Source organism: Sturnus vulgaris, chromosome 1, assembly GCF_052056855.1.
Source record: "Sturnus vulgaris isolate bStuVul1 chromosome 1, bStuVul1.hap1, whole genome shotgun sequence".
NCBI lineage: Eukaryota > Metazoa > Chordata > Aves > Passeriformes > Sturnidae > Sturnus > Sturnus vulgaris.
In genome coordinates this window covers 96,539,973-96,551,216 of record NC_142243.1, presented here as the reverse complement: position 1 = coordinate 96,551,216, position 11,244 = coordinate 96,539,973, and the positions used below count along the sequence as shown (strand labels likewise).

Sequence of the window (11,244 nt, the reverse complement as noted above, 5' to 3'; positions counted from 1 at the left end):
AGTGAAGTCAGTATTGAGATAAGGCTCCCTAGAAGGGAACACGGTTCAGGGAAGTGTACTAAAGAAAGAGCTCCCTTTCAATAACCAGTACTTTGATATCATCACTGGAAATCACTGTCTGCTAATGACAGATGATGGGGTTTTGTGCCTATAGACATTGTAAGCAACTGTTAGTTACAGCACAAATAACTTCTTCTAAGCAGTGCTTCCTTAATACTTTTAAAATACTGAAATTGCTACCAGCCAGAGCATTATGTCTATTTTAAGTAGGTCTGAGATTCAGGGAAACAATGTGTGCAAAAATAGTTTTCACAAGTAATTGCAGACATTGTCAAAAATGCATGTGTTGAAACCTCGGTGCCTGCACTGGTAAAATCAGCTGGAGTGCAAAGCATAACCTGGGTAATTCAGCTCATTTGCTCCTGACAGGCAACAAGTCTTTTCCTTTCAATGCATCTACTTGGGAGGTAAACATAGTTAATGAAATTGTAACAATTTCATAGTAAGGCTGTCCATTCGATATTTATTTTCTACATTTAAAGGAAGACACTAAGAAAAAAAGTGTTCTTAATCAGAAACTGGTTGATCCTTTGTATGATTTTCAAATGCACTCTCTGCTTTCCTGCTGTATGCTGTGAAACCTCATGCATTTAAATGACAACAGTCACATCTGCGATGTTGTGGACTCCATCCTCTTCCCCCCAAGCTGGAATAATGCCAGGACAATCTAAATTCATAAGACTGAATTCCTGCCCCAGCTTATACAAATTCAGCTTGGCGTGCACTCATTTTATGAAATGTCTACGACAAAAACTATTCTTCCCCCTTGCATCCTTGTGGAAGCAATTTGAAATCATTGTGTACACACTAGATGTGGGAGACTGTTATTTAAGCTATGATATTTTAAAATAGGTGGGTTATTTACATATGTGAAGAAACATCAGCATGTGAGTAACCAAACTAGCAATTAAATTGCTAGGCATGTTACTCAGAAGAATTTTAAGATATAAATAATTCTTTCAAACCAAATAAAAGTTTTTGCCTACAAGACTGGTTGGAGCATTTACTGAGAACACCAGGGTTTATTTCCTTTTAGCATCTAAAAGATTAATTCCCCCCCAAATTTTATATTAGTAAAATAATTGCACTACCATGATATAAGAATCCTGTAATGAGTTCCCAAACACATACTTCAGCTATCAAAATATTTACATTGACTGAAATGAATACAAGTTCCTGAAATGTCACAGGCATCCAGTAATTCGTACACACACAGTAGCTCAGAAACGGACTCAAGTTCAATGGAAAGATAACACTAATATTTTTGACAACTTCTCCTGGAAAAGCAGTGAGAAGTGTTAAAGGGAGTGGGAAGCTGAGCACCAAATTGTTAAAACCACAGATGCAGATGATCAGAGTGGAAGGGCTCAACGTGAAACACAGCTTGGATTTTGACAAGCACTTGGCTCTCTCGACACCAATTGTCAGTATCACCAGGTAAAAGCACAAGTGCCCTTCAATAGCAGAATGGGCAAGCCCAGCTCAGCTTTAGCTGTTCAACGTCCTGCCTGCAAAGAGAAGAGGCACTCGAGTACTGATGCAGCCGGGTCGGTGCAAGAACCCAGGAGAGTAAGGTCCAACTCCAGTGAATACACACCAAAATTACTTGAGCATGAAACTCTCATAAAACTGTTACATCTACTGCCAGCCTAGTGCTAGAATGCCAAAGCTATGAGAGCAAGTCCTGACCCTCAGAAGTAAACCTGGATTAAGGAATAGCAGAAGTGGTTTATCTTTTTCACTTTCTGGCTGAAAGCACCAGCCACCCAACTGCTGTGTGAATGATGATCATCTCTTTTAAAAAGAGAAGTTTAGACATCTTCCACCCAACAGCAATTGTAAATCCCATTCCTCCAAGAATCCCAAGGAAAAACAGGAACCTCAGAGGAGCAAGATAAGTACTTGGAGGTATCATGTAAGAATTGACTAAAATTTCAGGTGCTAGAACTCCTCCAAAAGTTGTGCAACACAGCCTGCAGATAACAAGTGTCAGCCTTAAAACCACACCCTGCTCACATCTTTTAATTCCAGCTGGAAGGCAGTATGACTCAACTGTCAACAATGCTTGATTTGTGATGAGATGGAGAATGGGACAGGAGAAGACCTGGCTTTCAAGCATTTTATGTGCACTCCAAAATGCAGATTCACAAAACGCAACAAAGAAGTATAGCTGTAAATAAAGCTTTGCAATACCGTTTTAGCTCCCAGCTCTGCAGCTGCTTAGTCACCTATAGCTTAGTGTAGTACCAGCAACTCTGTCCTCAGAAATGCTCCCTAGAAATCAGCTGTGCCTGGTGCTGCAGGGGCTTGAGTCAGGAGCCCATCATGGGATCAACTTTTGCCACAGCTGCACGGGACCATGTGACTCCTCTGTCAGTAACTGAGCCAGTGGCATCGAGCTGAGAGGCAGAACAGTCCTGAGCAGTGACTGCACAGGTTGGGGCGCTTTCCTAACTAAACCCAAACCCAGTGTTCCCTCTGTCCAGAGAACAAACTTGCTTCCAAGAACACTGAATCCTGGGGCCCAAGTCACAGACCTACAGTCTGTGCAGTAAGTGCACTGTACAGATCCTGTACTGTTTCATCTCCAGCAATGCAGCACAAATAACAGGTACTCTGCCATCTCAGTTTCTCTATGTTCACCTCACCATCAGCTTGAAGGTTCATTGAGAAAAGCCTGTAACAGAAAGCCCACAAGGAAAGTGGTCATTCCTTCTTCAGAGCAGAATTCAAAGACTACACAATAAGGCACAAGCCAGGCAAAGAGAGTAACAGAAAATGTGCAATGGTTCTTTCAGGAAAGCAGGAACTCAGAAGGAAAAAGACCTAAAATACCCAGAGACTAATGGTAACATACATACAGATATAAATTTAAGACTGACAAACTCAGATGCCAGTCTAGTCCTAGTCCTCTCTGATTTTGAAAGGTTTTTAACATTCCTGTCCTTTTACCACAACCACGTGGGCAGCCTAACAGTCTTAGTTCCAGGAAACTGGAGGAGGTCAGTACAGCCCCTTCATTCAAAATACAGCCATTATCATCAGAACTTTTCCTCTCCTCTCTTGGTATTTTAATGTTCAGGATTGTTTAATTGCTTAGACATTTAAAGCCAGTAAAGCACCACACAAGATTCTGTAAAACTTTAATTTATTCCCCTCCCAAGTATCCAGAATAGAAGACCCTCTTAAGTTGGAGAAAAATGTGACAAAGAAATAGATTACCAGGATAGCTGTTCACAGAAGAAGAAAAAGCACATACTACCAAGGTTACACAGAAAACAACCCAAAAGTCCTATTTAATGGGATAGTGCAAGTTAACAGCATGTCTCTGGCAAGGATACCTTCATTTGGATTATAAAAGTTTTACAGAGTTAGATCAAGAGTCTGGATGGGTCTCTGATATTTTACTATAGCATTAAGAATGTACTGTTTGAAAGATGCTGTACAGAATGACCCACCAAACAAATGTATTTACAAGCCTGGGGAGAAAAAAATTATTTTTCAGTTTATTCAAAATAAAAATACACATAGAATTATGAAAATATAGGTTTACTATTTCCACCACACAGAAGTCAATGCTGCTGTCTGAAAGGCTTGCAAGATTATTTCAAGTTTTTTAAAGTTCATCTTTTTCCCTCAATAAGGTGTACCTATGTTCACTGGGTGCCAGTTTCTGGAATGAGCTCTCTGGTGGACTGCTTGCTAAATCCTGAATTGGCTGAAAAACAGAACCAACAGTAAAATAGTTTATTAGACTAATAATAATTCATCTCCATTAAATGAATTTCTAGCATTATGAGAGAGTGCACAAATGTCCTGCATTCTCACAAATTGAGTTTGAGGCTTTTTTTTGGAAGGTGTGTTCCAAGTCCTAAGTAGGTGGAACACAGACACACACAAATTAATAAAGCAACTCCAGTTAAGGAGATTCCTTTTGTTGTAACATCACACGGGCAACGGCCATCACATGAGTTTCTGTACAAGTCACACAGAAGTATTTCAAATGTACCCTACTGTGTATTTGCATCAATCTACTGCTTGCTTTGGGGGTATTCTAGTTTTTTGTGTGTGTTTTATGAGATATACCAGGGCAAAAGTGACATCACTGCAAAATTTTAGAATTACTTCTCCATGGAAACTTAAAAGAAAACACCCCATATAAAAATACATGCAATTCAAGGGGCAGAGGTGACCCACGACAACAACCTCCAGTTTAGTTAAGGCCAGTATTTATTTCCATTGCATCCACATCTTCCACAAGATGGCAGGATGCCATACAGAGATGGGAATGTAAACATCCCAGGTTTTGTGTTCATTTTTCAAGGCAGAAACGAGGCAAGAGCAACCCTGCAGCTCTGGGTCCTGTGCCTGTGCCCAGACAGGCAGGCAGCAGGATCCAGAGACTCCACAGACTTCCTCTTCCCCTGGCCAAGCCACCTCCTCAGGGCAAGTGCCTGGCCCATGCCTCAGTCTCTAGCACTTATTCCTGCCCCTCCTCCTGATGACCTGAATTCTGGTTGCTCAATGAATTTCTGAGAAACACAGGGAACTAGAGTCAAATGAATTACTGCTGAGATAATTTAGCCCACGTGTTTTCACAGCCAGTCATGACAACATTCAAAAGCAGTCATTCTCCTGGCCAAGGCAAACCCTCCAGGGCTTTCACACTTTTACATCTTTTGAGCAAGGCAACTGGAGGCTGCACTCAATCGACTTACAGCACTACTATCCTTACCACATCCCACAGATGAGCAAGAAAAGGATCCTGTAGCTATAAATAGTTTCTGTCTCTCAGCCATGGAATGGCCCAAGGCTCGCCAACACAAGGGCACCAGGGCTCCTCTGGGACCAGAACAGCCCATTGAGCTCTGGACAACACAATGTATACTTTGAAAGAAGTGTTTAAAAATGGTTCTTTCTTTGGAGGGTGCCCAAGTTAGCAAAAATGTTCTCTGACAGTTAAATTTGCACTTTTCAGTGGACCCCAACCATGTGAGCTGAGTGGAGTATCAAGAAGATACAAGACTGGGATGAGCAGAGGGAGTTTGGGCTGGTCATGTCCTTTCTTTTCTGACACTGAGGCGCTTCTGACTTTTGTCTGGAGAAGGATCTAGTAGTTGTGTTCCTGAAGAGATCCCAGAAGTGACTTCCAGGCATGTAATTACACAACATGACAAGCTTTGAGCAGAACCATGAGGAAATCAAACTGACAAGTGCAGCCTGTGAGCACTGCTAATGCTGTTTGTCAACTGCATTAATAAAAGCAGTAAGGCCTATTACTGCTTACCCATCCTTTCTTGATGCTCTAATAATTTGCCTCCTGCTTGCATTGGTAAATATATAAAACATTAAATCAATTGTTGTTTTCCCTTAGAAGCACCCTCTAGTAGTGTGCTGTGTGGGAAATAATGCAGCTATGATGGATTATCAGCTTTTGCATGGAATCACAGGAGAACCTAAGAGCAGCTCTATGAAATCAGAACAGTCATCCAGCCCAAGACCTCCTGTTTCAGTGTAGAAAAATATTCTTATATTCTTCCCTTATTCAAGACCAATAGGTATCATGCTGCCACTAATACCCCCTCTGCCTTCACCCAAAGAAGGTTGAGGAGCCAAGCAAAAGTGGTAATGTTATGCTTCTGTTAACAGATTTTCTCTTTCAAAAGACAGAAGTTAAAAGTACAAATACACTAGAAGATACAGCTCTGACAATCAGTAATAAAAGGGTCTTTACTAAATGGCCAAATGAAATGCATTTGTTGTAACCTTACCTGACCAGGTGCTACATCAGTTGGATCAGGGCCATGATGAAACTCTCTATGCAATTTTCCAGAATGCAAGTCTAGTACAAATTGCTTCAGTTTACCTGGAACTCTGGAACAAATTCAACAGAAACACCCACATGTTTATTACAAGTTAAGTCCAAACACAGGAGATATAAAGTGCACTGCTTAGAGTAGCCAACTTCTGTTTATCTAGCACACTATGCCTACTTTTAGGTGATTAATAGAGGACAGGGAGCCACATGGTTTGCTAAGGTATCCCACCAGCTTCTTTTTCTTTCCACTGTCTCTTGAGAACACAGCAAGTATTTCATCTTTTCAATAACTCCCACAGAGCTGTACCAGCCAATAACTTCATTGTGAACTCCCTTCAGCTCCCCACTAACTGTAATGTAAGAGGGAACAGCAGGTTCCAAATGCACAGTTTACAGATACAAATGACACTTGGGGAGCACTATTGACAAAACATCTTTGAAAGGCTCTCTACTGCCTCAGCAACTGCACATACACCACAGATGAACACTAAGAGGATATCAATGTAAATCTAATCTGAGATCATCTACTGTCACCCACAGCAAATGTGCTTAACTACAGCACCCAGTTCTATTTGTGAAATGTCAAGTTGACTAAAAATCTCAAAGTGAAGAGTTAATCTAGTAAGTATTAAAGATGAGAGAAAAACTATAGTGTGAGCACTGTGCATGAAATCTAAAGGTAACGTGTGAATGGACACAGGTTTTGCAGGGAGTCTTTCATCAAACTAATTATTACATAGGAAAGAGGAAGAAAGTGTGGTCAGACAAACTATCAGCAATATTTAAGATCATTAGAAAACTCTATGGGTAAAATGCAGTAAATATTGATTCAGAGGATATCATTACAGCAATGTCTGTAACCAATCACTATTACATTGGTACTTTAAGGACCTCTTCCCATCTCAGATGAGATAATGAATTTGAACCAATGGAGAAAAGGGGTTCATTCCAGTCTGGTTATACAGACAGCAGACTTACTGCTTCCTGCTTTTCCTCAGGCTCCTGCCCTGTTCTAGGTCAGGCACATTGCTGGAGACGTTCTCCTCTCATAATGCAGCAAGGGCACTTGGTGCCTGCAGCCTCGTGTAGCTCAGCCTGTTCTTGCTGAGAAGATATAACCCATGTGTTGGGACACTCCCTGCCTATCATTTCCAGCCTGGAACAGCAGGATGAATAGGGCCAGGTGGCCAACGGATGAGTATAAAATAGTGATGGTCTCATTTGCCTGGCAAGTGCCTATTCTCCAAAAAGACAATGAAGTCCCTAAAGAGAGAGGAAATCTTTTAGTGGACCAGCTCTGAAAGTGCCATATCCAAACCCTGTTGGCTGGTGGCAGCACTGGGGTTACAAGAGACAGCTTGGGGCTGTTTATAAGAGTCCAGAAGGTTACCTGAAGTGGTAGATGAAAGTCTCAGAATTAACATTTTGCTTTTTATTAAAATTAAAACCGCCATACAAAACCACCAAAGAAACAACACGAATGACCAAACCAAACATCCAAACCATATATGCACATATATTCCCAGGAGCTCCAAGCTCTTCTTGTTCCCAAACTGTGTTTTGCTATTTCTATGTATCAGCTCAGCCTCCTAGAGTAAGGTTGAATAATTATTTATCATTAGGCAACTGTCTACAATCTTGACATCTCTCTTTCAGCTTCATTTGTAAGTGACAACTGGTACACATCAAGCAAGTAGCTCTCATTATTCTGACAGCGTTTCACAGAAACTCAACATTTAAGAAACATATCAAAACCCAAACTAAACATCTCTACTACCTCTATAGGAGACGTTAACTTGTTTTAGGGCTGTTTAAAAAGTGACAATAAAAAGAGTGGTTTATAAAATGCAAGTATCCTGCTATTTTTTTTTGCTAGGGTGTGCAGTGAATACAACCTTCCAAAGAAACAGAAACACAGAGAGAAAAAGTCACTTTTCAAGAATTTCAACATACATAGCTTCAGATATTTGAAAAGCACTATCCAAGACACATCAACAGAGAGAGCATTTTATAGATAAGCCTGTGGAGAATTACAGAAAGAAGCTAAGTTTGAACTCTCCTCCCAGTTGTCAGTGTCTCAGGTAGAAAAATGTCTCCTGGAACAGCAGAATGATATTACATTCACATTGCATGCTAAAACTGAGCTTTGAATCCTTGGTTTCAAGAAAAACTAAATACCCAGCCTAGACATCTAACCAGGAGTTAGCAGGCAGTGTACGTGCAGCTGCCTCCTTTGAGACAGAAACAAGTTTAACACCCAACCAGAAGACAAAGACAGAGCGCTTGTCTCAGACTGAAAGCCCCGGAAGAGAACATTTACACATCTTCATTCCTTCACTGATCCATGCAAGACAGAACATCTGCTTCCAAGGCAGCCACCATAAAGAGTCAGGCTGAGGTAATGAGGGTTACCACAGCAGTATTTCACCTCAGCACCCTGGTACTTTGCTGTCACATATTTTGCCCAGACAAACATGCCAGTGACTGGCCATTTTCCAAGTTGCACATGGAAGATTTCACAAACCCACACAACCATTTCTTTGCCAGCTTTCCAGGTGTAGACTAATGCAGGAAGGTTAGAATTGCACGGCAGGAAAAACCAAACCAGCAGGCTGAAAATTATTACATGCTGCTTTTTACAGCAATCTCTGAATAACACAGTACTTTATATTCCATGTAGTATTTTCAATCTTTTCAAGTTGAGATATCTAGATCACTACTAAAAACACCATGCTAGGCTCCAAATGCCTAACCATGATAGAAAATAGCAAAACTGAGAAAGAAAATAAGACCAGCAATCTAAAAACTTCATACGAGATTCTTTTCTTGCATAAAGTAATACAACTCCATTTAAACAATGACTTCACACCACCTCATCCTGCTTTAAGGCTCTGACACTAAATCACACAGAGGCAGCCTTACCTATCTCAGATTTACTCATCTTCCTACCACAGTACTGATTAAAATACAAGCCTTTTCATTTATTCTTCTCAAATTAAAATGCACCAAGAAAAATACTTACGACAAGTCACTGAAGTCTGGAAAGACATACATGTGCCTGAAGCTATCAATGGCAATGACAGGACAATCTGCTGGAGTCTTCTGAATGTGGAGGAGTGGATGCCTGAATTTGTCACAGTCAGCATGGAGGAAGTTTATTGTACCTTAACATTATAAGCAGACAAAAAACTCATGTTAGGATTTTTTTATTATTATCGTCTTGAAACCCTAGGTATTACAAAGGTGGAGATACTAGACAGATCGGCAATATGCAAAACCTGAAAATAGGTCTAAATAAACACCTCCACCAAAATAACAGATTTTCTTAAAAGTGTTTTTTTTTCCCCATATTACAAACTGAAGCTTTGTTTAATGCCCGTTTGTGCTGGTTGCACCTGGAGGAGGGCAGAGTCAGAGAGGTTTTTCTCTATGAGCACTTCCTCTGTGAGCTGATGGGACCACTTGGAGGTTGGCTGAGTTATTGACAGCCTGAGACACCAATTAGAGAAGTTAGTTCACACCGTGAAAACACATTTTGAAGGAGGTGACGCAGTACAAAAGCTCTCTTTTGCTTCCGGTGGCTGAGCAGGTAACACGGGCCCGGGCTCCCTCCCGTGGGGAGGGGCTCAGAGGCCGCTGGGCCCCGTTTGCAAACCAGGGGACCCGATGGCCGGGGGGATGAAAGGCTCATTGATAAAATTTTAGCCCGGCTTCCTTGCCCGTGGGCCCGCGGCTCTGGGGGGATGGCCCCGCTCCTGCTGCTGCCTCGGAGCAGCTTTGGAGGGGCCGAGCCCACCCAGCCCCAGCACGGCCTGGGGGAGGCAGCCGGGCCTGTCTGGGAGCAGGGGTGGCCATGGGCAGGGTGGGGCTAAAGCTGAGCCCCAGAAAGGCTCAATGAGATCGCAGCCGCCCCTCAGCCAGCACGGCCTGGGCCTGGCCCAGCCTCTGCAACTTCTGTGTGAAACTTTAACTCTTTTAGTGCTCGGATAAGACTTGCAGACCTCCGATCTTCCTTTGAATGAGAGGGAAAAAACAGAAGAGATACAAAGTCAGTGAAGCAAGAGCTAAGTTTTTTTTTAGTTGGAAGGAGAATGAGGAGATGCTATGAAGATGGCTGAAAATCCTTTTGTGAGCTGTAGAGTGGACTGTATTGAACTGAAAATTCCTATAGACTGTGGAGAAATATATGGGGGGTTGGATGTTCCATTTGATAGATCATTTGACCAAAAGCACCTGTGCTGAGAATCTTTTGCCCCGAGGAAAGAAGGGGATCTTGGTTTTCTGAGGATGCGGCATGAACAGAGAGAGAGATGAAGAGAACTTCTGATTTGGAACAGTTCATTCTAAAAAGTAATACCCCGTGAGTTCCACATGGCCCACAAGCACAGCGCTGGGAAGGCTGTGAAGTTGGGAGGAGTGCCACGATTGCAGGTTCCTGGGTGGCTGCCACTCGTGAAAGTGAAGTCAAAAGAAAACTGTTTCTTTCCCCTCTTGATATAGAGATCCCTATAGCCTAAAAGCAGAAGCTCCTCTCCCTGAAGTGAACTGATTAAGATTATTTAAGTGGGAAACTGACTGAAGTGTCTTTGTATGTTGTTGTTACGAAGGAATGGGAGGAGGGAGTGGTCTGAAGATCTTATTCTGAATTTACTATTTTCTTTTTCTTTGTGTAGTTAAATAAAGTTTTTTATACCCTTTTAAGTTTTAGGCCTGCCTTGTTTTTGCTCCTGGTTCTGTCTCACAACAGAAAATGAGTATATTTAAATTGGCAAATCAAAACTATAACATTATTGGTGCATTGGCCAGGAAATTCAAATTAAACCAAGACACCTCTCAAAATACATTAAATCATTTAGACAAGAAGGATTTCTGAAAGTTACTTACTAATAAATTGTGCATCTATTTTAATAATTTCCAGAGATAATGGTCCTCACTGTCAAAAATGCATGAAGCCCTTCAGTCTCAAGAGCTTGAAAACTACAATTCTGTTTGGCCTTTACTTCCACTCCACTGAGTTGCCTGGAAAAAATTATACCAGTAAAACCAAGAAGTAGTGGGAATTATTACAAACCTTTTTCTCCTATTAACTGCCGTGCAACCTCCTGCTGGAATTTCTCTAAACTCTCCAAGTCATCTTTCATGTGGAAAAGTATCAGAAAAGGAAGGCCTTCTTCTGTCAGTTCCTGCACAGAAAACAAAGGACAAACTCATTTCTTCTGTTTCTTAAGGGCACTAAATTAAGTGATTCCAACAATTTTCAAATTCAGTGAGATCTCTACGCAAGACTAAAGATGTTAACTGCTGACCCTTCTTCTAAGATACCCGAGTGCTATAGTTAACCATGTTTCCTTCCTCTTATCCTATAC

The 11,244-nt window shown here is 41.5% G+C and overlaps 1 protein-coding gene across 1 annotated transcript in view; it reads right to left on the bottom strand.

Moving 5' to 3' along the window:
• Positions 1 to 3,191: 3,191 nt before the first annotated feature.
• Positions 3,192 to 11,244, bottom strand: part of ERP44 (endoplasmic reticulum protein 44) — a 48,645-nt gene continuing 40,592 nt past the window's right edge. The window contains exons 9-12 of the mRNA XM_014875155.2: positions 10,950 to 11,061; positions 8,901 to 9,042; positions 5,832 to 5,934; positions 3,192 to 3,778 (exon numbers count right to left, since the gene is read on the bottom strand). Coding sequence (XP_014730641.1) covers positions 3,677 to 3,778; positions 5,832 to 5,934; positions 8,901 to 9,042; positions 10,950 to 11,061 — 459 coding nt within the window. The 3' untranslated portion in view covers positions 3,192 to 3,676. The remainder of the gene's footprint in view (positions 3,779 to 5,831; positions 5,935 to 8,900; positions 9,043 to 10,949; positions 11,062 to 11,244) is intronic.